This window comes from Cetorhinus maximus, chromosome 2, assembly GCF_964194155.1.
Source record: "Cetorhinus maximus chromosome 2, sCetMax3.hap1.1, whole genome shotgun sequence".
Classification (NCBI taxonomy): domain Eukaryota; kingdom Metazoa; phylum Chordata; class Chondrichthyes; order Lamniformes; family Cetorhinidae; genus Cetorhinus; species Cetorhinus maximus.
Genome location: NC_135880.1, coordinates 201,937,424 through 201,964,809, shown reverse-complemented (window position 1 = coordinate 201,964,809; position 27,386 = coordinate 201,937,424). Strand labels below are relative to the sequence as shown.

The 27,386-nt window shown below is 43.5% G+C and overlaps 1 protein-coding gene across 5 annotated transcripts in view; it reads right to left on the bottom strand.

Annotated features, from left to right (window-relative positions):
• The window catches only part of LOC144669280 (opioid-binding protein/cell adhesion molecule-like), a 1,107,986-nt gene that overhangs the window by 80,180 nt on the left and 1,000,420 nt on the right, over window positions 1–27,386 (bottom strand). For all 5 annotated transcript variants that reach the window (XM_078531641.1, XM_078531615.1, XM_078531632.1 and 2 more), the window contains one exon: window positions 14,781–14,912. In XM_078531641.1, coding sequence (XP_078387767.1) covers window positions 14,781–14,912 — 132 coding nt within the window. The remainder of the gene's footprint in view (window positions 1–14,780; window positions 14,913–27,386) is intronic.

The window sequence follows — 27,386 nt, the reverse complement described above, 5'->3', positions numbered from 1 at the left end:
TCTTAAATCTGAAATTGGGTAGTAGGTTGGAGTCGGAATTTAGATTTTTAACATTTTTACATCCCACTCGACCCAAACCAAGGTGTTTTGATGTTTCACCCACTTAATCATCACTTGTTTTCAACGTAATTACAATTGGACAAAAACAGCAACGATAATCCCTTGGGCTAGAGATAATGCCTTGGCAACAGTCCTTTGATACCTACTATAGTGTTAATTTGTTCTGTCTTTGATTATGCGTGTCTGTTTACTATTGAAGCTCATTGTGCTTGATTGGTTAAACCTAGGTGTAGAATCAGAGAAAAGTAAACAAAGTTGTAGAAAGTCCTGGAAGCTAGAGCTAGAAGCATGGAGAAGAAAGTTTAAAGCTCAGTGAATAAAACCTGTTACACACATGTGCCAGAATTTTATGGTGCTCTACAGGGTTGCGCCCAACCCGAACACAGGTAAAATTGGGCGTGCGTGCCAACGTCATCGCGCACGCATGCAATATTGAGGTCAGCGGGCATGCATGAGAGTTGGAGCTGCACCCACCTACAATTAAAGGGCTAATTAAGGTCTCTAAAAAGCCTATTAACACAGATTTTAGGCTGCCCGTGTGATTTTGCACTTGTCGCACACGTAAAAGAACAGACGGGCATTATGTCTTTATCAGTTTTTCATCCAAGGGCAGGATAAAAGCCCCTCATAGCACAAGCACTTTCATTTCATTTGTGATTCAGCTGCTGTCATATTTCTGAGTTTTGCCAGATTTCCTTTTGACTGCACCAGCTTTCCAAGCTGCTTCACCTACAGATCTGTGCCAAAGTTCTAACAAAATAGATCAGCCTGTACAAGCCATGGGAACGGTTTACAAAAGATAATGGCCTTGAAAATCCATGGCCATTTGGCACATAGCCCCTGGAATTATATGGGGGGAGTGGGGTGGGTTGAGCTGAGGGTAGGGGCTCTCTGAACGTTAGACTCCCCATGACAGTCAAGATATATTCCATTAAAGGGAAAGGTAGGGAAAACAATCCAGAGCTCCCTGGATGAAAAAGGAGATAGAAATTAAGATGAAGAAGTTAAGGCGTGCTGATGGCAGGTATCAGGTAGAAAATACAATTGAGAACTAAGAGGAATACAGAAGGTTCAGAGGGGAGGTGAAAAAGTTATTAGAGAAACGAAAAGGGATTATGAGAAAAGACTGGCAGCCAACATAAATGAATACTTTGCTACCCAGGCTATGGTAACAGACAAGGAAACTGGCACTAGAAGGGTTCAAAATTGATAAGGAGGAAGTGTTGAATAGACTGTCCGTGCTTGAAGTTGACAAGGCACCGGGATCAGACGAGATGCATCCAAGTATATTGAAGGAAGTTAGAGTAGAAATTGCAGGGACACTGGCCACAATTTTTCAGTCTTCCCTGGACTCAGGGGAGGTGCCAGAGGACTGGGGAATTGTAAACATTACGCCATTGTTCAAAAAAGATTGTAAGAATAAGCCCAGCAGTTACAGACCAGTCAGTTTAACTTCAGTGGTGGACAAGATTTGGGATAGAATTAGTAGTCACATGGAAAAATATGGGTTGATAAGGAAGAGCCAGCATGGATTTCTAAAGGGGAAATCATGTTTAAACAACTTGCTGGAGTTTTTTGAAGAGGTAACAGAAAAGGTCAATGAGGCTAATGCTGTTGATGTGGTGTACATGGACTTTGAAAAGGCATTTGATACAGTGCCACACAACAGACATGTGAGAAAAGTTATTGCTCATGGAATAAAAGGGACAGTAGCAACGTGGATACAAAATTGGCTGAAAAATAGGAAGCAGAGAGTAATGGTCAATGGATATCTTTCGGGCTGGAGGAAGGTGTGTAGTGGAGTTCCCCAGGGGTCGGTATTAGGACCCTTGCTTTTCCTGATATATATTAATGATCTAGATCTTGGTGTGCAGGGGACAATTTCAAAGTTTGCAGATGATACGAAGCTTGGGAGTGTTGTAAACTGCAAGGACAGTGTAGAACTTCAAAAGGGCATAGATAAATTGGTGGAGTGGGCAGATAGGTGGCAAATGAAGTTCAATGAAGAAGTGTGAGGTGATGCATTTTGGTAAAAAGAACATGGACAGACAATATAAAATAAGGAATGAAATTTTGAAAGAGTTGCAGGAGCAGAAAGACCTGGCTATATATGTGCATGGATCGTTGAAGGTGGCAGGGCAGGTGGAGAGAGCAATTAATAAAGCATATAGTATCCAGGGCTTCATTAATAGGGGCATAGAGTACAAGAACAAGGAGGATGTGCTGAATGTATATAAGACACTCGTTAGACCTCAGCTGGAGTATTGTGTACAGTTCTGGGCGCCACATTATAGGAAGGATGTGAACACATCGGAGAGAGTGCAGAAGAGGTTTACAAAAATGGTTCCAGGGATGAGAAACTTCTATTATGAAGATAGATTGGGGAGGTTGGGACTATTCTCCTTGGAGAGAAGGCAGCTAAGTGGGGACCTGATAGAGATGTTCAAAATCATGAGGGGACTGGACGGAGTAGATGGGGAGAAGCTGTTCCCATTCGTAAAAGGATCAAGAACGAGAGGGCACAGATTTAAAGTGATTTGCAAAAGAAGCAAGCATGACTTGAGAAAAAAACGTTTTCACACAACAATTGGTTCGGGCCTGGAATGCACTGCCTGGAAGTGTGGTGGAGGCAGGTTCAATAGAGGCATTCAAGAGATGCATTAGATGGTTATTTGTATAGAAACAATGTGCAGCATAGCAGGAAAAAGGCAGGGCAATGGCATTAGGTCATAATGCTGGTGCAGACCGACAGGCTGAATGGCCTCCTTCTGTGCCGTTAAAACTCTGTGATTCTGTGATGACCCAGGCCTTCATTATGACCCAGCATGCCGGTATGTCATCAGAGGTGTCCCAACTGACCCAGCAGTAGATGTAGAATATGACTAGGTACATGCATAATTAAAAACAGTTTTTTAAAAGGACCTCCCTGCAAAAGGGTACAATTTGTTTTGAGATGCCAGCACCGCCTCCCTCACTTCGCACCCCCCACCCCCTCCCTCACGTCATACCCCCACCCCCACCCCCCAACATCACCACAACCCTAGCTGTGCCATCTCAGTCGGCAGTCCAGAGCTGCTGCAATAGCAGGTAAACCAGATGCACCCTTAATGACATGGGTGTCTACCATGTTGGAGCATTCTGTTCTCTGGAATTCAGTAGGGAATGAGTTCAAGTCCCACTCCAGAGAGTTCAGCATGCGGGCTTACAGTCCCAGTGCAGTCCTGAGAGAATGCTGCACTATCTGTGGTGCCAGTGTTCAGGTGAGATTTTAATCTGTGACCATATCTTACCCTTTCAGATGAAGGTAAAACATCCAACATTGCTGTCTATGGCAGCTTGCTGTGCGCAAATTGTCTGGCCGACACATTTTCCACATTATAGCAATGACCACACTTCAAAAAGCAGTGAGGCACTCTGGGACATCCTGAGGTCATGAAAGGTGCTGGGGAAATACTTATTCATTATTTTTTCTTTCTCCATTGATGTGAGTCGATGAAGTGAACCCCCTCCCCCCACCCACCACATTCTCACTGCTGTCACAAATCAGTGGCAGATGCTGGGTATGACCTGCAGATTTTCAAGGCATATTTCAGGGCCACGATATACAAATTCATTGAGTCAGTGACGGTTTTAGTCAAGATCAGTTCATAGCTGAAAAGTCGCAGTATTTACACTAAATCTGTTTCCATGTTGTAGGACCGATCTATTTTTCCACTGGAAGTTTAATTGAAGTTACCAAAGTCCTGGAGGATACAATTGGACCTGGCGCCCAACTTGTTCTTACCCCGCCTGCACTGTCAGGCTAAACGGAAGATGCATTTCATGCTGCGCGAGCCTTAATTGCCCATCCACCTAGTAGAGAACGCGATCTCACCCGGCAGCGGATTCTCCATCCGCTACCAGGCCCGCCGACTCCGCGTGCATGCCAAGCATGAAATTCAGGCCATAGAAACTAACGTCATCTTCTACATAGCTCAGTTATAAAATATACAACACCTACTGCTGCAATATGCCTTTAAGGGATGGCAGCATGCCATCACTAGAAGGGAAGTATGTCATGTAATGCAGTATCAGTTTCACTTTTGCCTGTGAGCAGAACATAGCACACACAGCTCTGCTGTTGATGTCCTCAAGCTTCCTATCCTTGTATATGTCCTTGTGTGCGTAGTCTAAATAAATGGCCACACAATGTTTTTCCCCACTCCTTTATTTCATTATAAAAACTCGCACCTACACTCATTTACAAACCACAAAACCTACTTACATTCGAACAACACAGGAGCATGATTACACAATTTGCTAAACAGTTGGTTATACTGATTTGCAATGCTAAAATATTTGGCTATGTTTTCCCAAGTAGGAATTTGGCCCTGACTGTCGCCCTCCTAGTGAAAACATGGCTAGCAACTTCTCCAAATGTGTTTTCCCATTCTTCCCTCAACTTCACAAGGCCCCTCGACAGAGATCAAGTGAAGAAATCTGAAGCTTACAGAGAATATAATTTCAAAATCACATGCATGTGCACTCACTCCGTACTAACAAGTTTTCAAACTATTTTAAAAGCAAAATACTGCAGATAGATGCTGGAAATCTGAAACAAAAACCGAAAATGCTGGAAAAACTCAGCAGGTCTGACAGCATCTCTCTCCACAGATGCTGTCAGACCTGCTGAGTTTTTCCAGTATTTTCTGTTATTCAAACTATTTGTTTGTTCAGAATCCCTGGCATAGTGACCACTGTTATCTCCCTCTCTCCCCACACCCATGTCTCCCCCAACCAAGCCACACACACACACACACACAAAAGCATGCATACTAAATTGGGTTCAAGTAAGAGCTGCACATGAATGGTACTGTATCTGGGAGAATAGGTAAGGGCAATTTACTGAATGCAATTTCACTGTCACATGACATTACCAGTGCTACCATTTACTGAGTCCCAGATTATGGTTTAAGTACAAACAAAGTAGATGTATTCTCTGACGAGGAGACTATTTTAATACGTAATTTATCAGATCAATAAAAAAACCCTTTTAACAACTCGGTAGAATTTACTGAAGAAAAAAATTATGCATGTTTCTAGTAACTAGATCAAAGCTGTGAATTTAAGGATTAAGAAGATTTACATTTTGATCAGGCTCTGAGAATGTTTATTGTATACATTACACCAGTGACCTATAATGTCTGTGAATAGAGGCAAGAAAACTGATCCTGCAACCTTTCCTCTTCGAACAGGTTTAACAACTTAAAGCCACCTTCGAGCAAAAACACCACTTCCCTGCAGTTATTTAGAACCTAACATGCAGCAGGACAGGTCTGAGGATGGTAAAATTGGCTTTACCAATTCGATCCCTAGCCGAGTAAAAGGAGGTGATCCACCAAAGTCACCACTCCAGTCTGTTACTTTGCGATCCATGGAAAGTGTATGTCAATATTGGCTAAAGGCAAACTGTGATCTAACTGCAAATATGCTCCCTTCTTTCACAATGTTAGAATTGACATGAAAAATGACTATTTGGACCAGGTCTTGGAACACGGAACTGTGTTTTGGTAATACTGGAAGAAATTTTAAATAAAAACAATGTCTGGTAGTTTAATAATTTTAGTCTACATTTAACATCTGCTTTTGGTGTCATTGGAGGAGTTTAGTAAAGTGTTCCAGGGTTCCGCAGTCAGGCAGAGATGAATTGACATTATTAACTCGGAACCGTTTAACATGCACATTATGGGGGTATGATAGGGTAAATGCCACCACATTACTTCAATAAATCAGAACTAAAATTCCAGGATCTGTAACGGTGACCACAAATCTATTAGATTGTTGTAAAATCCCATTTGATTCACTTAATGTCCTTTACGGAAGGAAATCCACTAAAAGTTCTGACAAAAGTTCATTAACCTGAAACATTAGCACTGTTTCTCTCTCCACAGATGCTGCCTGACCTGCTGAGTATTTCCCGCATTCTCTGCCTTTACTTCAGACTTCCAGTGTCTGCAGTATTTTGCTTCTGTTCATTACATTTAGGATCCTTACAGCCATCAGTAGGTAAGGAAACATTCATCCCATCAGCCTGGGTTGAATTCAAAGCAGGCCTCCAAAGGTGAAAAAAAAATACTTTAGCCCACTGTGCCACTTTGTCCCTGTGGGAAACTCCTTCCTTAAAACGTTTCTAACAAATTCTATATTGAATAGCACGTTTCAATTAATCTACATTGCAGAGCTGTGAAAACGTACTGACAGCACAAAGGAAAAAAATATTCGTGCAGAACTATATATAGGTGTCCACGGTCCTTGGGGCATTATGTTTAAATCTATTTTGTGCTGGTGCTTATGGTGGCTTTTTATCTTCTTCACTGTATCCCTCAGATATGACAGCTAGTGACTAATAAAGGCTAGAAATAAGTTACAAAGGCAAAAATAATCTTGGCATCTTGGTTTCTAACAGAAGCAGAAGTAGCAGCTAAGACAGTGCAATCCTGAGCTGAATTATCTGTCACTCAGACATTAAAGTCGGCAGCCATTTTTGCTATCAACAGGATTCAAGCTGTGCACTAGCATCAGTGTTACATCAACTCTTACTTTGCATTCCCAATCTATCCCCGCCTTGCCTCAAAAGGACGTGTTGTTTTTTGAGGCATGACTGATAGAGAGGAGGCACAACAATTGCCTCCAGGGTCAAGGAATGCATCACACAGCAAGATTCCAGCTAATGTTGCTTAGTTGGCCAGACTTTCTTTGTAACATCCCTCCATTCACCTATTTCTGTCTCGTGTGCCAAACAACATAGAAAATAAACCCGCACTCCAGGAAAGCCAGTAGGTGATAGATTTGTACTGCTGTGTCATGCTGCTATTCAATGGGACAGCAGATAATGATGATGACCTTCCTGATTAAAACATTAGGTTCGACTCTATGATGGGCAACAAATTTACTGGACTGCTGATGTCCCATGTACTAGCTTGATGGGCCAAAAGAGGCCACCTCACCCAGTGGTGCTGCAGGGACTGAAGAACTGCTGGCCCATCGTTTGGCTCCAATGTACTGCGGCATTTCCCCGATAGGCATATAGCCAATCTGAAGCATGTGAAATGGCCCACTTCCCAACTTGCCGGTCAGTAATATTGAGTTGTTGCTGCTTTAAAACTTTTAGGCTGTGGGTAGTTCCTAAGCTACAAATTCACTTAGCCTTCTAAAGTGAGCCTTGTTTTATTGACTGTAGCAAAAGGAGTCCATGAAGCACGCAGGGAATCTCCTTGAGGCACTTCTGTGCCTCAGGGAGATAAGTTTTAAGCTTTAAAAGGTTAATATAGTGGAGAAATAATTTTTATGACATGTCCCCTCATGTGAAACTGCCACATGAGCTGGGACATGTGCATTAATTTTAATAAAAAATTTGTGTGGAAATTTAAAATCATTCATGAAGCCCGTGGATGAGGTTCCATGAAAAATGCGAAGGTCGCCTGGGCTCTTCGCCTGCCCCCCCGCCAACCTTAAGGTTAGATGGGCTGTTCAGGTAATTGCCTAAGTGGCTTTTTAAATGGCCTTAATAGGCCTTTGACAGTTTGGCAACCGGAATATTCAAGATTTGCAGGTTAATTGTTGCCGTTTGATGGACAGGGGCCAGCAGCAGTTTTCTAACCTGTCTTCAATAGTACTAAGTCTGAGAATTGGGAGTTTTTTTTTCCAGAAACCAGCAGAGAGCCACTAAAGAGTTGATAAAAAAGAGAGAAAATAAATATGTGAATAAACTACCCAGGAATATAAAAACAGGTCATAGAGCTGTTATGAGTAAGGAAGAGAGTAGCTAAAGTAAACGTCGGTTCTTTAGAAGCAGAGACAGGAGAAGTTATCATGGAGAATGAGGAAGGGGGCAGAGCCATTGAACTAATATCTTGTGTCTGTCTTCACAGGAGAAGACACAAATTACATACCAAAAATAGAGGGTAACCTATGGGGCTAAAACGAATGAGGAAATTAAGGTAATTAAAATCAGCAGAAAAGAAGTACGGGAGAAACTCAAGGGACTAAAATCCAACAAATCAGGATCCAATGGCCTACATCCGAGGATTCTAAAAGAGACAGCTACAGATACAGTGGGTACGCTGGCTATGATTTTCCAAAATTCCCTAGATTCTGGAATGGTCCCAGCAGATTGGAAGTTAGTAAGTATAACAACGCCAGGGGAGGAAACTACAGCCAGTTAGCCTGACATCAGTCATTAGAAAAGTGCTGGAATCTAGTATTAATGAAGTCTTAACATGCACTTAGAAAATCATAGTGTTGCAAATGAGATTTATAAGGGTGCCTTTAACTTAGGGTAAAATGAAGGGAGTCATGTGACCTGCTCTGAAGTCTGCCTGGCAACAGGCCTGGGTGATATGGCTGTTAAAGATTCAAGGGAGGCCTGGATTCTTTTGCAGGGAAGAAGATGGAAAGTTCACACTTGGACACAATGCTGGCAGCAGCTGTGTTTGCAGTAGTTAGACTGCTAGTCTCCAAAGTCCCAGCAAGGTGTTGAGAATGTCATGTCATAACCTGTTGCATTTTAAATTGTCCATTTACTTTGCAGATTAAATAGGATTGGGGTCTAATGAATAGTTAATCAGAATTTATACCTGGATACAAAGCCCATGTGATTCACACTGCCATGGAGATAGGCTTTGAGAGGTGAAGAGTTTCTAAAATATCCCTGAAAACTCTCAGACACAGGAAGTCTGCCAGGATCTTAGAGAAAAGGGGCAGCTAAAGTTCGAATGTCACTATGGTTCACTGCAAAAGAGTGTGGGTGGGAACTCACTTTAAGACTGAAAAGACCAAATTCACATGGATTTGAAATGAGGCTGGAAGATTTGCCTAGCTTGTGAATGAGGGAGAATCTCCAGGAAAAACCCTCGCCATAAAAGACAGTTCTGGGGTTAAATGTTACTAGGTTGTAAAAGGAAAGTTACAGAAGTAAACCCTTGGGACCTGAGAATCACTTTGGACTGGGTCCAGGGAAATCAAATTACGACTTAAGGGACAGTGTAAAGTATTCCTGTGGTGCATTTTTAAGTTGTGCTAAAAGTAAAAGGGGAAAGTTCTGTAGTTTAAAGTGTAAGTTGCCTACAACAATGGTGTTTAGTCAACAGTACTTATAGTCTGTTTGCGACAGTAAAAGTCTTAAAAACGTGAAATCATGGTGTGTCATCCTTTCAGCTATCAATTGGAAGTTCAAATTTCTTTTTTTAATGTAATCAGCCCCTACAGGGATCATAACAATAGTATGATTTGAACAAATCAACAAGGCTTTATTAATGGGAAATCCTGTTTGACAAATTTAATAAATTTTTTTTGAGGATGTAACTAGTAGGGTAGATAAAGGGAAACCAGTAAATGTAATATACTAATAATATTATTATTATTAATATATATTATATATATTAATATATAATATATATAATAAATACACTTTGATTTCCAAAAGGCATTTGATAGGATATGACACAAAAAGGTTAACACACAAGACAAGGTTCGTGGCAAGACAAGGATTTGGAGGTGATATACTAACTTGCATAGAAGATTGATTAATGGGCAGAAAACAGATTAGGGATAAATGGAGTATTTTTAAGTTGACTGGAAGAATACTGCAAGGGTCACTGCTGGGGCCTCAACTATTTACAATCTATACTAATGATTTAGACAAGGAGACAGGGAGTAATGCATCAAAGTTTACTGACAAGACAAAGTTAGTTGGGAATGCAAACTGTGAGAAGGGCACAAAGAGGCTGCAAAGAAATATAGGCAGGTTAAGTGAGTGGCCAACATGGTGGCTAATTGAGTATAACATGGGGAAGTGTGAGGTTATTCACTTCGGTTACAGGAGTAGAAAATCAGAATATCTTTCAAAAGGCGTGAAACTTGATGTTCAGAGAGACATGGGAAAAAATTTATCATGCAGGTACAGTAAACAATTAGGAATGCAAATGGCATGTTGATTTTTATTGCAAAGGCATTGGAGTACAAGAATAAAGAAGTCTTGTTACAATTTTATGGGGCTTTGGTGAGACCATACCTAGAATCCTGTATGCAATTTTGGTCGCCATATTTAAAAGATATAATTGCATTGGAAGCATTACAGCCACTGTTCACTAGATTGGTCACTGGGATAACAGGGTTGTCCTATAATGAGAGGCTGAATAAATTGGGTTTATATTCTCTGGGGTTCAGAAGAATGAGAAGTGATCTCATTGAAACATTCAAGATTCTGAAGGGGCTTGTGAGGGTAGATACTAAAATGTTGCTCTCCCTGGCTGGGAAATCTAGAAGAGGATAAGGGGCCAATCATTTAGGATTGAAATAAGGAGAAATTATTTCCGTCATAGAATTGTGAACATTGGGAATTCTTCACCCCAGAGGGTTGTAGATGCGGCATCATTGAAGATATTAAAGGCTGGAAGAGACAGATTTTTGGTCTGTCAGGGAATCAAGGGATATGGGGAATGCGTGGAAAAATGGAATTGAATCCCAAGATCAGCCATGAACTTATTGAAGACAGAGCAAACTCCATGTGCCATATAGTATTTTCCTCTTCCTATTACTTACATTTGTATGTTCAGTCAAGTAGCTGGTTCCCTGCAGTGACCGACTTCATCAGCAGGGGGAGAATTGTACAAAAGCATGGAATTAGAAAAGTCACCTGGTTTGCAAAACTTGTTGCTCCTTGTTTACTTACTTCCATCTCCTGAGGGAGACGAGTGTCCAGATGAGGAGAAAGGAAAACATTCATGAAAATGAATTACATAAAAGCTCCAGGATATTAAATGCACATTCTATTAGGTGCTATGCAACCCGAACCTGGTTCTGCAAACATTCCTACAGTGCCAAGAGGGTCAGTGCTGTGCAGTGGTCTGTAATCATTTGATTATTTGTGCCTGTACTTATAGCTATAACCTTCAGAACCTGATTACACTGAAGCAGATGAACCTGCCTATACGAATGCTTCATCTGCTTCACATCTCTTTTTTTTTTACACAAAGAGTTCAAAAATGGATTACAAAAATAATGTTGATCAAGGACAATTGCGAACAAAATGGCGCCATGCACTAACAATGTCATCAAGTAGAGCATGAAGTAAATAGTCATGCTGAACATCTCCTCTGCTGAAGACTTTCAGAGGATAAAAAGCTCAATTTATTTATGAGCACAATATCTACATTCAGTTCCTGAAGGGACTGGGGGCTGTGAGTCATTCCTCACTAAATGACTGCTGCTCCGGTCTTATTGGCAATATCAAATAGCATAGCAAGCAAGAAGAGCAAATAACAAAATGGAATTTATTTACTGTTAGGAAATTATTTCCATTGTGAAATCTTTATTCAATGTGACACAACACAAAACGACAGCTGCAACCTGATAATCTAATGGATGCTTATCCAGGGCAGAACTATGGATGAAGGCTGAAACTCGACAGTAAGCCTAGTTTTCAGTAAGACAACTGAACTACTTATCTATTTTCCTCTTTGAGGGTGCCACAGCATTCGTGTGCGCTGCAGCTTGGTTAGTGACTCAGGTTTCTGGATTGATCCTTCTGTTCAAAGGAGGGATTATTAAGATAAAAAAAAAATTGAATATGACTATGAAATACTTAAAAAGAGTATTAGATCTAAAGCAGGACAGGAACTTCTTCATTCACTGCCTGAGAAGTGTATAATCAGTGGGAAGTATGCACCATACATGACATATGAGGATGTTGTGAATTTAACATTGGTTTGGCTATTGTACAGTAATTAATATTCTATCCCTGTCTGCCAGCTACAGGACTAATTAAAGCAGAAGCAATCAATGTAGTGAGAGCTCTGGAAGAAATAGTTCCGAGGCTCATGGACTGGATTAATAATATGTCACCAGAAAATTGCAGTGTACTTTCTTGTTAGGAAAACTTGTTGAGAGACTTTTTTTAAATGATCTCAATTTCTGTGGTGCAAGTTCCTTCATATTTTTTATTATGGAGTTGGAAGACTAGTGAGAAGTTTTATCTCCCTACCCTCTAAAATGCTGGAAAATGCACTCAAATAAATTGGAAATTAATAGTCTGGAAATTGCGGGGTTTTTGAGGTTCAAGGGTGGCACCTAAATTAGGTATTAGACACTTCGCACGTGCCCCCTTTCCAAAATTCTTCAGCGCTGAGTATAGTGTGGTCAGCATTCACAGGTTTTGACAGCCAAGCAAGTAGTCTTTGTTTTAAAATTAGGTCAGTGCCTCTTATGGTCCAAACCACTGGGCATGATTTTAACCTGGTTTTTTCGATCTGGTTGAAATAGATTTTTATCTGTTTAACTGCAGGTGCCAAGGACGCCCACCTAAAGATGGCATAAATATCAGGACAATGGCAGCACTGGGACTCAACTGCAATTTCAACTTCGTAAACTGAGTTGAGTTTTTCAAAGGTGAGAACAGCAAGGAAGAGAATTGGGGTGAGAAGAGGCCCAAAATGTATCTTTTTTGCTTTCCTTGTGGGGTCAGGAAGAGTACCCTGCAGCTCCAGACCTGACAAGGCAAGCTTCAGGCCTCTCCTGTCACAGATTTACATCCCTTCCAATTCAGAGCAACCCCACTGATTGCATAATCTTCGTGGGATGGTCCCAGACACTAACCCTTCCTCTCGATGGACTTGGTGGGAAGCTTCTGTTTTACTTGATTATCCACTGCTTCTTGGCCAGAAAAGAATGGGAATCTAACCAGCTTTATTAAATGAAGCCTGGGAGTTAAAATACCCCAAGCCTCGTTTCTGAGGCTGGATCCCATATTGACAATTGGCCTGGAGTTTAAATTAGGTTGACTATTGGATTAACTCTCCTAGTGGTAGAAACTAAGTTTATGCCAGAACCATGGTCAGCATGGGTACATTTAATCAGAATGGGTATAACAGATTGTAAACCCACCAATTAGGCTGTGTGGGTTTATACAGTGAAAATTGCTGAACAATGGATACTTAGAAGTTCCAGCTTTCATTTTTGCTTTTTGTGAACTGGCTGGTTATTGGGACTATGCAGGGTCAAATAGCAATCAGGAGCAGGAACCCCGGTTTACTTTCTCAGGGAAATATTACTCACAGCAAATATTTGTGAAAGTCGGCTGTCACCATGGATTAGCCAGTAGGAAAAATACTCATGTTCAGGCTCAATGCAAGAGTCCTGTCTTAGGCTACAACAGAAGATTAACCTTTCCTTTATATTTGAACATTAAAGATTCTGCAACTTCCTATCACCTTTATCAATATTCTTGTTCTTCAAAGATCTTGTTACACGTTGGGTTACAGCAGTTTAAATTTAGGGCTGCATTGTAAGCCCAGGAGGGAATGAAAGGCTCCATTCTCCATCTTCATCAGTATCCACTTTGAAATTAATGTACTACACAAAACTGCCCATGTACCTTAATGTCAAAACTGGCATTGAACTGGACGGGGATGAATTTCCACAGAGTTTCTCCAGCCAGTCTGCTGTAAATTTGGAGAAAAAGCTGCAGAAATCCCTGGGAAAAACGCAGCAAGACTACAGGGATGGCTGGTGTGGAAAGGGGAAAATATCCCACAAGAACAATGGCCGGAGTTTTCCCACGGGAGGTGAGAATTGGCATGAAAACCAACACTGCAATCCTGCTTGCTGGCAGGATCTTCAGGGGTCCAGGCCATGATTAACCTGGAATTGGGCTAATGACAAAGCTGCCAAGTTAAAAGACCCACCCTCATTCCCAGAAACATTTGTCCAGTTCTTCATTGCCATCAGCAGCTCCTCTAAATCAAGATAAACCTGCAAATCAGTTTAAAGACCACCTTCACCCTCACCCCTTAGCCCCGTTACCCCTTCACTCCCCTCACCCTCTCCCCTTCCTTCCTTACACCCTATTAGCCCTAACCCTGCTACATCCACTTCACTCCCCAACCCCATTCACCCACCACACACCTCCCCACACCACCTAACCCACTCACCCAGTATCCACTTTATAAACAGAACCCACAAGCCCTGTAATAACATTTGGAGGTAGTTCAAAAGCTCATAAACCCATCAAATAAACAAACATCACTTGAAAAGTTAATTGGAAAAACTGCAAACCTCTTCAAAATCGCATAAATCTATCAAAATAAATAAACATAACTTGCATAGGCGTTTCAGAAGCTCATAAATTTGTGAAATGTATCAAACTCACATTCCCCAGGAGAGCTGAATAAGGGTATTCAGCACTTCAGAAGTCATTAGTGCTTTTGAATTCAGACAAAAACTCATACATCTATCAAAGCTTGCAAAGTGTCAAACAGATGGCTGAGCTGCTTTGCAAAGAGTGAATTAAAGCAACGCTTAAATAGGAGCATTTCAGATTCATGATTCACTTCCTTTTCTGTGCAGATGAAAATGACCAGAGACAAAAATGGAGGCTGACCCCTGTTTCCCGTCTCGGTGGCCATTTTAAAAAAATCCTGCCTGTCAAGGCTACACAAAATCTCAAGCTTTTGTGTTTGGGGGCTTCCCTGAGGCTAAGGTTTAGGCACATTGTTGAGTGAAGCAAATGGAGCTTTATTTTGCATTTGGCCAATGCAAAAGCTGCTTTAGTAAGCCTTGTTGTGGACCCTGGTTGTATAGAATATGGAGAGGGTTGTATTTCTCAGCGCCACTAACTTTGCCACCTTGAGCAATACAAAGCTTGGTAAAAGATACGAACCAATAAAAAGTTGTTTATCACTTACAGTTCACTATTACTTCTACTTTTCGTACATCAGCAATTGACACCTCATTGTATGCGCTGCACTCATATTCTCCAGCCTGTTTTTTCGTGATTCCTGTGATTTCAAAATACTCATCTTCGACAAAATCTCGAACTGAAAGAGAAAACAGAAGCACATATGAAATAGAACCTTCCCTTAACTCTCCATTTAAGTCAACAATCTTTTTAAGTACTGTACAGATTTCATATGACTTAACAATTTGGCTAGACAGGAGTAACTAAAAGCAATTATTAGGTACATCTTTTGAGTTATTATCTGGCATTTTAATGCCTGTTTAAAATGCAGCTAAATTTGCTGATGACACAAAGATAGGTAAGAATAAGTTGTCAAGAGAACATAAAGAGTCTACGAAGGGATATAGATAGGTTAAGTGAGTGGGCAAAAATTTAGTAAATAGCGTATAATGTGGGAAAATGCGAACTTGTCCAGGAATAATAAAAAAGTACATATTATTTGAATAGAGAGAGACTGTGGAACTCTACTGTACAGAGGGATCTGGGTGCCCTGGTACATGAATCACAAGAAGTTGATATGCAGGTGCAGCAGGCGATTAAGGAAGGCAAATGGAATGTTGGCCCGTATTGCAAGAGGAATCGAGTATAAAAGTAGGAAGTGCTGCTGCAGCTTCACAGGGCCTTGGACTGCATCTGGAGTACTGTGTACAGTTTTTGTCTCCTTACTTAAGGAAGGAGATAATTGCATTAGAATTAGTTCAGGGAAACTTCACTCAACTGATTCCTGAGGTGAATGTGATTATCTTATGAGGAGGTGGGGGTCTATACCCATTGGAGTTTAGAAGGCTGAGAGGTCACCTTATTGAAACATATAAGATCCTGAGCCAACTTGACAGACTGGTCGCTGGGAGGATATTTCCCCTTGTTGAGGGGAAAAGGGGGGTTCTAGAACTAGGAGGCACTGTTTAAAATCTTGCATTGAATATATTCAATGACCCAGTCTCCACTACTATTTGGGGAAGAGAATTCTACAGATTTCCAGAAATCTCCCATTTAAGACAGCGACGTAGATTTTTTTTTCTCTCAACAGGTTGTTAGGCTGTGGAATTCTCGTCCCTAGAGAGTAGTGGAGGGTAGGTCATTGAATATATTCAAGGTTGCGTTAGATTTTTTGACTGACAAGGGAGTCAAAGGTAATGGGGCCTGAAAGGAAAGTGGGGTTCAGGCCATAATCAGATCAGCCATGATCTTATCGAATGGCGGAGCAGGCTTGAGACGCCAAATGGTCTACTCCTGCTCTTACTTCTTGTGTTCTTGTGGTCTTGCATGTCTGCATATCTAATCCCTCTATCAAATAAATGTTTAGTGTGCAGCTTTCTACCTATTTCCAATCTGCCAATCAGCTTTCAAACCCAACAACTGTCTGTTTGTAGAAGTGGCTGGTTTTAAACAAATCTGAGGCTGCCTGATGCTGAAACTGTATTGTGCTCTGCCACATTCAGTACTTGTCACTGATGTCTGAAAGTAACATCAATGCCCTAGAGGAGCAACAAAAGGCCAAAATGCCAATCAATAATATCAAAGGACTCTGTTACAACGAAAGGCTAGAGGAACTTGGACTCTGGTCTTGGGGAGATAATTGAAGTGTCTGTGAACTGATAAAAGTTGTGTTTCCCAACAGCAGTCCTGAACTTAAGTCACACAACAAATGATAAATGTCTGGAGAGGTTTTTGGTTAAGGTATTCTGGAATCATTAACAAAGAAAGACTTGCATTTATATGGCACCTTTCACAACATCAAGATGTCCCAAATTGCTTTACAGTTAATGTGATACTTTTGAATTATAGTCACTGCCACAATGCAGGAAACACAGCTAATTTGTGCACAGCAAGGTCCCACAAACAACGAGATAAGGATCAGATAATTTGTTTCAGTAATGTTAGTTGAGGGATAAATATCGACCAGGATGCAATACCACTAAAATACAGGATTCAAGATATCAGGAAACCTCCGTTATGCCAGGTTATTCAGAGCAAACATTATCTATTCACGGGTTAATGCTTCAAGTTCCATCTTAGATTGCAATTCAATCCCACCCTCTCCCCTTGATTGCATTTAAGAGATAGTTAGATGGTGTTACAAGCAGACCAGTACAGCTTCGGCGAAAGGATGAGCTAGACCATTGGTTCTTAAACATTTTCATCCACGGACCACTTAGGTGGGGCAAAAGACACTGTGGACCACCTATTGCTTCTTCCACTTTCACTCACCACCGCAAACAACTCATCAGAATAAAAGAGAAATTATTGAAATTATAAATATTTTGCTGCTTTTTGTCACTAAATGTAGTAAGTTTGAATGCATTAATTCTTTTATTAACTAACATAAGTAAATTATTAATTCATGCCAGAATCAAACGTATAGACATTTTCATGTTATAAACATTAACAAAAGAGAATACATTTATTTTAAACATGCTAGCATTTTAAAAAATCATCACAATAATCTTAGCACTAATGTTGCATTTATATTAATCAAACAAAATCAACAAGAACATAAATCTTGCTTGTAAGACTACATTGTTGTTGTTTGCATTTGTGATGACTTATGCAAAGCACATGGGAGCTGGGCTGATTGTGTGCCATTACACGAGTGGTGGGAACGAGGGTTCTGGCCCGTTAGCCCGTAAAGCCTTGGCCAAGGTATTGCATGCCAGTGTCCTGCATTTTGGACCAGCCCATGGAGCTGCTAGAAGATGCACTACTGACTTAAATCAAATGACAAGCCTCCCTCATTTGTATTTATGTTTGTGAATCATCTACCTGTACCTGCTTCCTTTCTTAGGTTTTCCTTTATTAGTCACTTACGTGATGTGGGCATCGCTGGCTGGGCCAGCATTTATTGCCTGTCCCTAATTGCCCTTGAGAAGGTGGTGGTGGGCTACCTTCTTGAACCACCGCAGTCCATGTGGTGTAAGTAAACACACAGGGCTGTTAGGGAGGGAATTCCAGGATTTTGACCCAGCGAAGGAACGGTGATATATTTCTAAGTCAGGTTGGTGAGTGACTTGGAAGGGAACTTCCAGTTGGTGGTGTTCCCATCTATCTGCTGCCCTTGTCCTTCTAGGTAGTAACGGTCATGAGCTTGGAAGGTTCTGCCTAAGGCCTAAGGAGGCTGGGTGAATTCCTGCAGTGCATCTTGTAAATGGTATACACTGCTGCCACTGTTTGTCGGTGGTGGAGGGAGTGAATGTTTGCGGATATGGTGCCAATCAAGAGGGCTGCTTGGTCCTGGGTGGTGTTGAGCTTCTTAAGTGTTGCTGGAGCTGCACTCATCCTGGCGAGTGGAGAGTATTCCATCACACTCCTGATTTGTGCCTTGTAGATGGTGGACAGGCTTATGGGAGTTAGGAGGTGAGTTACTCATCGCTGAATTTCTAGCCTCTGACCTGCTCTTGTAGCCACAGTATTTATATGGCTAGTCCAGTTCAGTTTCTGCTCAATGGTAACCCCCAGGATGTTGACAGTGGGGGATTCAGTGATGGTAATGCCATTGAATGTCAAGGGGCAATGGTGAGATTCCCTATTGTTGGAGATGGTCATTGCCTGGCACTTGTGTGGTGTGCATGTTACTTGCCACTTGTCAGCCCAAGCCTGGATATTGTCCAGGTCTTGCTGCATTTGGACATGGACTGCTTCAGTATCTGAAGAGTCACGAATGGTGAACATTGTGCAATCATCAGCGAATATCTCCACTTCTGACCTTATGATGGAGGGGAGATCATCGATGAAGCAGTTGAAGATGGTTGGGCCGAGGACACTACCCCGAGGAACTCCTGCAGTGATGCCCTGGAACTGAAATTATTGACCCCTCCAACAACCACATCCAACTTCCTTTGAGCTAGGAATGACTCCAACCAGTGGAGAGTTTTCCCCTGATTCCCATTTGCTGTCATCCTTGGAAGTACCTTGTGCCAGTTCCAAACAAGGGTGATTGCCAAAGGATAACCTTCCTTTCCATTTACAAGTTCAAATTTGAGTTTTTATTGCAGTTGGCAGGCCACAGTTTTCAACCCTGATCAGCTTCTCACTTCTGCATTCAACTTAACTGTATTTGGTTGACAGCATCAATGTAGAAAGCTGAAGAAATATGGTTGCCTGATAGCGATGAAGCCTGACTGAGAGAATGGCCCGCTGGCAGCGCAAACAAACAAACAAAATAACTTGCTCCACTGCTCAAAAGGGAAAGTTTTCATTAAGCTTAGCCGAAGGATACAATCAAATTGGGATTATCCCTTTCGGGGTTTACAAAAAGTACTTTATGGAAGGGTGGCTTTGTGAAAGGATGAGAGTGAACATTAATTTGATAATGCCACTTTTGAAGCAATTGTTTATAACCAGGGCCAATAGATGTAGTCAATATTTGAACATACATATTTCATAGATTCACAAACACACAATTTAAGTATCTGCCCAATGAAGCCGAATAGCCTCGGGACAATGAAACTAAACTCGTCTTTTAAAGAAAAGAACTGAATGTCAAATCTTTTCAAATAGGCTGTCCTAAGATCTGGTTTCTCTAGAGCTGAAAGTTTCAGTCTATCCTAAATAATTACAAAAGAGACCACCATATATTTGTAAGCAGTTATGGTAATGTATTGACTCTAATTCATGGAACACTGTTCCATTGTTACTATACATCAATATAGTTTGTAAATATTCCAGTAAAATTACAACAGTGATCACAAGAGGAGCAAGAGAAAATCAATGCTGCAGCCCAAGTAATTTCTTCACCCTTTTTTGTACACATTTGGAGAATCAGGTGTCTAGCTGAATTGAACTTGGGTTTTGTGGCCTTCAGCCACTCAGCAGGCTTTAATCAAAAGAGATATGTGACACAGAAGCTGAACAGCAAAACCTTCACAGAGAGAGTAGTGAAACATAGGCCCAGAATTTGCTGGTGCAGGACGTCCTTCAGAGAGTGCCCCGTTTGCTATATTTTTTTCCCTCACCCTTCAGCTTAAAAGAAACATGCGCCGCAAATTGCTGGGGTGCTGATAATGATGCGACGAACGAAGCATCCAGGTCAACGCAGGATCCACTGTGTATTTCCTTAACCAATCAGACTTAAAGACAGAAAAATACAGAGAGAAAGGATAGAGAAGACAAGTGAAGAGGGCACTCAGCAGAGCACATACCTCCACCATGCTGTGTTAATTCAATGTCATTAGAATTACGCAGCTCTTCCATAAGACTTGCCTGGTTGATGCTCTGTAACTAAAAATAATATTTTTTTATTAAGAGCTTCCACCTCACTGAGGAGACTGCAGGCTAATCCAGATCCAACAACCTGCTCTGAAAACTCTGCTAGCATTTTGACAGCTGTGACAAATTACAGCACAGCAGCTGAGACAACCCACAACATTCTAAAGCAATGAACAACATTCTAAATCAAGCAGCCCACAACAGCCTAAAAAAGAAAGTCAATTCGCCCCATCTCCCAATGTTAGCAGGCGGATCCTTTAAAACATTCCAGGACCAGATCTGCATCTTCAGAAAAATCGAATCAGATCTTCCTTGGGCTATACCTTAACTTATACCTTATACCTAGTTTCGCTGAAATCTGTCGTCAGATTTTTGAGATATATTGTTTACAGACAAACGGGTTAACAATGGTGAAAATATTACCTCTGCTCAACTTCAGTAATGGAAGTAATAATAAAACTACTCATGACATTCTTTTAAAAAAGTCAATTTGCCATATTTCCCAATGTTACTGGATGAATACTTAAAAAATTTCAGGATCTGGTCTTTGCCAAAAACTGATTAGTTTTTTCCTTGGGCCATACCCTATCTTTGTAACAAGTTTAATTGAAATCTGCCCTTTAGCTTTTGAGACATGGGGCAGAATCAACCAAGATGGCACTAAGTGCGGTCACGGGTGTGAAAAACAACTTTTTACCTGCTGACTGCAATGGCAAGTTTTTGTGCCGTATAATCCACTTCCTGCCTTATTAATTACGTAGCCACAGGAAATGCACCATGTTGCTAGTGGGCAGCCACTGAATTGCCCGCCACACCGTTACCTCACCGGTTCCACACTCCAGGAGCCACATCTAAACTGCAGCCACGCACACAGTTCTCAATGTTTGCAGCCCAGGACTGCTCCAGTGAAGACATGGCCCTGAAAGCCAAGAAGAGTTCAGTGACCCATCACTGGAGTACCTTTTGGAGGCCGGCTGTGATGTCCGTCACCACTGCTCTGGCCGCAGGAGGTCCAGCAATCTCACCACTCCGGCTTGGGAGGCAGTGGCAGTAGTGGTCAGTGCCAATGCTGCACAGAGGTTGGCCATTCAGTGCAGAAAGAGGATAAATGACCTCATTTGTGCCACCAGAGTAAGGCAACCATCTCATCACTCGAAACTCACACACTCACAAGGCCATCACACATTCACTGGCATCTCATTCACTGTCAGCTCAAGGGACATCACCACTCACTCTCTCACACACACCCTCACATCTCCATCTGGCCTAATATCCTCTGGAGACTGCCTCCTCAGCCCTCACCATCTTGAAGCCACTTGCACAGATCAACATGTGTCCCCACACACACACCCTGGGATACCCTCCTTCCCCAGTACAGCCCTCGCCCTACAGCCTCTTCCCTTGTCTGAGGCCACTTCTCCCCTTTCCCCACGCAAGCCCTGGCCCTGCAGCCATTGAAAAGCTACCCCTGCTTTACAGCTGGTCGGGTAGGTAGAGGCCTGCCCTTGTGTCGCTAAAAGTGATGTAGTATTGCCTGTGAAGACTGGCACTGATGAACATGAGTGCTGCCCGAAGCAAGGTAGACAAACAAACCTCGAAGTCCCGAGCAGAGTGCAGCTCACCAGTTGTGAAACGCATCAGCGTGCAATCGCACTGACATGCCCGGATGATCCAACATGGGGGGGGCATGATTGCGGCAAGCAGGGCTTATAATAAGATACTAAAATATTGGAATTAGGTTCCCGACGTGTGGCGATAGGAAACGCAGACCGCCATTGATTAGTGGAGCAGGCGATCGCAAACTGGTTTCACAACAGCCTAAAACCGATTTTTGGCCTTCTCGCCATTTTGTCTGCTTACACCACCAAACACGCTCGACGCCAACGGGAGTGGAAAATGTTGCCCATACTATTTACAGATAGACATACCAATAATTCACTGGTGGAGGCAAAAATAGAATGAATTAGATATGGAAAGAGAAATAAAGAGAGCGGAAGAATGATTGGATTGAACGAGAGTGAAGCAACAGAAAGATAAAGTAAGACATTTTTCTAAATTTTAAAAACCTCTCGGAACAATCTACGACCTGCAGAAGTGAGACTCCATTTCAATTGTTCCGTTTCTGAGCCAGAGAGGTTGAATGGCTTTGCAGGAGCGTATAACTCTGTCATTAAAAGGTTCCTTGCGTCATCAAGCACCAGCCCTACTTTCTGAAGTGGGTTTAATATGTTTTAACAGTGCAAATGCAGCAATTTCTTAAAACTCATGGGGAGGTCAATAGTGAGCTTCTGTTTTCACTAGGCCAACAACGATGATATAATTCACTGCTCGGTATCTCTTCCTCACCACAAATTGTTGGGTAATTCACTCACTGATAAAGTCACGTGCATTAACGTCTTTGTTCTTTTCCCGATAAATTCCAGGCGATTGACTCAGGTTGATGCCAGGTGATGGCTGGGATCTTAGCAAATAAGACTGAGGAAAAAGTACAAGCTTGCAAGACAACTATCTGCTTATCTCCTGTAGCAGCTGCTAACTCACGCACATAAGTTTAGAGTTTACCAAAAGGAAGGATTCCAACTGAGACTATTTGCTTCTGTTGGGCACACAGGCAATCGCATATCATTGCAGCTTATTTTGTATTACTAAGTACTTGAAGCTTAGTAAAGAAAGGACTCAAGCCCCAAAAGACAGCAAATTATATGAGAAGTCAACCAGCAACAGTCTCCAGCTTCCTCTTATGTGTGGTTAAATAGGATCATTGGCAAAGGAGGGGGAGAAAAAGACCATGATCTTGCAGCTTTGCAAGACGAATTGAGAATGCTGCAGCAAGTCCATACACATAACAGTGGAGAGATACACATGAGTATCTGCAACGTTATGATGCACATTTGGATCGCCCAATGTCCACTGCTTGTTTTTTTAAACTTAGCCAGCCTTTCTTCAGACAACCACCATCTGCTTTTGCCTTCTCCTTTTTAAATAAGCCACAAAATCATAAGTTTATGAAAGGCAAGTCTATTCTCACTGTTCCCAATTGGACAATAAGGAAAAAACCTTTGGTTCTTAAGTAAATCTCCCTAAATATGAATTCAGAAGAATGCATACACACACAAACACACACGTGTGTACATAACAGTTTCCAAAATGTGATGAAAATAGAGGTTGTGGGGATGAAATAAATAAGTAGGAAAATGAAGTGTCTAACATTTTATAGATTTTATGGACTAGAGATGTGTATACATGACCAGAGAAAAAACAAAGGGTGGGATTGCCCCAGTTTTGCACTAAGTGCGGTAGCGGGCGTTAAAAAAGACGTTTCACCCACTGGCCACAATGGCGGATTCACGCCATATCGCCCCCTTCCCAGTGCCTCATTAATAATGTATTCACGGTAAACACGCCAGATTGTTGGTGGGCGGGATTGCCCGCTGAGTCGTGACCTCAGCGCTTCCTCGCTCCCGGCACCATAATTAAAGCCCACTAGGACGCAGCCTACTTCACGTCTACAGACCAGGACTGTTCCTGGTGACGGATGGTCCCAAAAGCAAAGGTGATGGGAGCCCCCAAATTTAGTGACTCCACTTTGAGGCGCCTGCTGCACACAGTGGAAGGCCACTGCAATGACCTCTATCCCTGCTCTGGCCACAGGATGTCCACCAGAGTTACCAATCCAGCCTGGGAGGCGGTGGCAGCAGCAGTCAGTGCCAACGGAGCACAGAAGAAGCCAGCCATCCAGTTCAGAATGAGGATGAATGCTCTCATCCATTCCGCCAGGGTAAGTCAACCACCTCATCACTCTCAGCTCACACACTCACAACCCCATCACATCCAAAGGGATCTCACACCTCAAGGGACAACACCACTAACTCTCACACACACAGCCTCACATCTCCATCAGGCTCATATCCTCTGGAACTCGCATCCTCACCCTGTCCTTGGCTCCGCTCCCAACACAAACATTCCATGCAGTGCCATGTGTCCTGCTCACACTCTCCATCTGTTTCCACGCAGGAGAAGCTGGCTCACAGCAACAGGGAGAGGTCCCAGACTTGGGGGTGGAGTGGCTCACGTTAGGCCCCTCACTCATTTTGAGGAGCATGCCATTGCGCTGACTGATGAGGATGCTGACTGCGCCTGCAGCGACGGTGAAGTCAGTAGCAAACATCCACGTGAGGATCCTGCACCACATCATCCCTCTTTCAACGCAACTGTGAGTGCTCTCTCTCCTGTTTTTGACTCTGCTGCCATGCACTAATTAGCTCTACTCTGGTTCACAGGGAGCTCTGCCAAGCAGCCGACACCCTCAGCCAGCCAGTCCCTCAGCTTCATCCGGGTCCTCACCTCCAGCCAAAAGGACACCTCCTCCATTGAATAGTTGGAAATAAGCAGCCTGAAAGACCCATCCCAGTGCCTACCCACACCCTCCACCAGCGCAGAGATACACACCTCGATGGAACCTAGATCTAGAGCAGGCTCGGGTTCACAATCTGGTGGTCACTGCACGGGCACATGCCCACAGCAAGAGAAGACAGGGTCAGCCGAGCTCCCTGGCACTCAGAGGACTGCTGGGGAAGAGGCAACTGTGAGGCCCGAGTTAGATGACGAGCCTCTGGATTCGGCCTTCCAACTGATCGGGGAGAGTCAGCAGAAGGCGGGGGAATATCATGCTGAGCTGTTGGAAGCCCTCAACAGAGAGGCATGCGAGTCAGAAGAGTGCGTCTGCCTGTTCTCTGATGAAGAGGTGCCCGCATGTGCGTGTATGGAGGTCTCCATGGGAAGGATGGCAGACACCATGGAGACCCTGGTCCAGCAGAAAGCAAGATGTGCACAGACCCGCACTCCATCAAGGTAGCCATGGGTGAGTTCCTACAGTGGCAACACGAGGGGGAAACAGGGCACCTCGACGTCCCTCCAGATGCTCCTTCCCCTCAAAGAATTGGACCAGGGCCCTCGGGCACCCAAAGGAAGGAGGAGTGGCAGCTGGACACCCTGAGTCATCCACTCAAGAATCTCAGAGGCTGCACACTCTGTCGGGAGTTCCCTTTGCATGTGCCCCCCTCAATCTCACTCTCTGTCACCGCAGAGGGAGCAGCTGGCCCATAGGAGGACACCCAAAGCAAACCTGGGCCCCCAAGGCCTCGGTTCTCTAGAGGACCCGCGTCAAAGTCAGAGGCAACAGGGCCAACCATTGCACAGGCTGTCTCCACCCCTGCTGCGGATGTCAGGGCAGCACCTGGGAGAAGTGGTAGGCCTGGAAAAGTTAAGAAATTCTGATCACAAGTGGTTGCACAGGTGACATTTGTCACTTTATAATCTGAAACTATTTTCACTTTCACTAAATAATGTGTAATGCTGTCTTTCAACTTAATTTTCTGGCTTTGCGAGTCTTCACCTGTATCCCCTCCTCCTCCACTATCAGTTCAGCTCCTCACAGCCGGAATACGAGTGATTCTGGAGGTAAAGGTGTGTGTGTGGCAGGGCCTTTTGGAGGCCCATGCAAGCATTCTCCCATGCACGCGGAGCCTTCATCCATCACACTCATCTCAATATCCTGAGCATTTTCCCACTGAGTTGTCCAGCTGAGCTGACCTCCCATGCAGCACCTGTGTCCAACCAACATAAGGCTCCACGCACTTCTGATTTGAAAGCCATGGTTGTAGTCAAGTTTTTGATCAGCTTCCCGTCCTTTCCCCTCCACTAGTCACACATGTCCTTTCCCCCATCACATCCACCTCCTGGCATCACGTTCACCTCCCCACCGTTACCCTACAGCCCGAACCTTTGTCATTCCAGGATGTCCAGATGAACATGCATGTTCCCTTCCTGAAAATCCCACCCCCATTCACATTGACCTCCCTGACCTCCTCCTTCCCACCCCCAGGGTCCGAGTTTGCTTCCATGCCCCCGCCAACCACCCTCGTTGCACCTTCTACCGATACACCTTCACCTTCCCACCCTGCCAGCTCCGTCTGCCCCCTCTCACACTTGGTAATCCCTGCTACCACACCCACTCTAAGTTCATTCTCCAAGAGGCATTCATCGACTCCACAGACCCCGCCCTTGCACGTTCACCTGGACATTGCACCCCCTCCTTACTCCTTCCTCCCTCTGAACTCCCTCCTCCCCGCAGACACCTTCCTGCCTCCTAACGCCCTCCTCCCCTGGATACCTTTCCCCCTCCGAACTCCCTCATTCCCCTGGACACCTTCCACCCTCTGAACACCACCCCTCTTACAAATTCCTCCCCCCCTTACACCTACCTCCCCAATTGCAGCATACTCCCTTGTTACACCCTCCTCCCCCGTACTCTCTCCTCCTCCCGGACAAACCTCTCCCCGTCCCGCCCGACACCTTTGTCCCCTGCCCGCCCCCCCAATCTCTCCCCCACAACTGACACCTTTACCCCCACCCTCACCCTGGTACACCTTCCTCTCCCACTCACACCTAGATCTTTCTCTCCTCCCCTAACACTTTCGCAGATCATCTGTTCCAGCCCATGGCCAAGTCCATGAAGTACTGAAGTAGGTCTAAAGCATGAACGGAGACTACGGAAAATGGTGCCTGCCTATGGCAAAGTCTGTGAAGATCTGACACCGCAGTGAAGTCAAAGCTGATGTGTAGAGATCTTCCACCTTCCGAGGGCTGCTTCGCGGTGGAGCCATGTGCCTGAGGGTCACTCAGCAAGCGAAGTGTGAGCTCCTCCAGGGTCCGGTCGCTGTAGTGCTCCAGTATATTCTTCTCCTCGGACGTCCACGATCTGAGCAAGGCCCTAAAGGTAAGTATCGACTCTTGCACGTCACACTTGCCCAGACGGGTGCTGGGCCGGCATGTTTTCCCACTGGCGTAATGGTAAATTGAGCTTGGGGGGAGGGGGACAATTCTGATTGGGCCTTACTTTGCCTCCCATTAGAGGGAAGCAAAGCCAGGTCATGCCAGCCTCCAGCAGGAGTTGCGGTCCGCCATGGCAGACGCCATCGGATAATCCCGCTATGATTTCATGCCGGCGTCAAATAGATTTTTGGCCTTCTCGCCATATTGCCCGCTCATACCCGCCATGGCACCCACCGCCAATGGCAGCAGACGATTCCAGCCAAAGAAATCATTTGCAGTAATTCCTTTAAAATAAAACTGTTCAATGAGCTTCCTGATGACTCTCATTGTGTTAATCCAGTGAGAAATTACGTCATGGAAATGTTTTCAACACAGCACCTGACATAACTGACAGGAACATCTTGGAGTATTACCTACAGTAACACACGCAGGATGCAAAATGACTCAGATATTCAGTGGTATGAATATTCAGCTTTACTTATAGTTTCAAATCACAGAGAGTATAAATGACCAT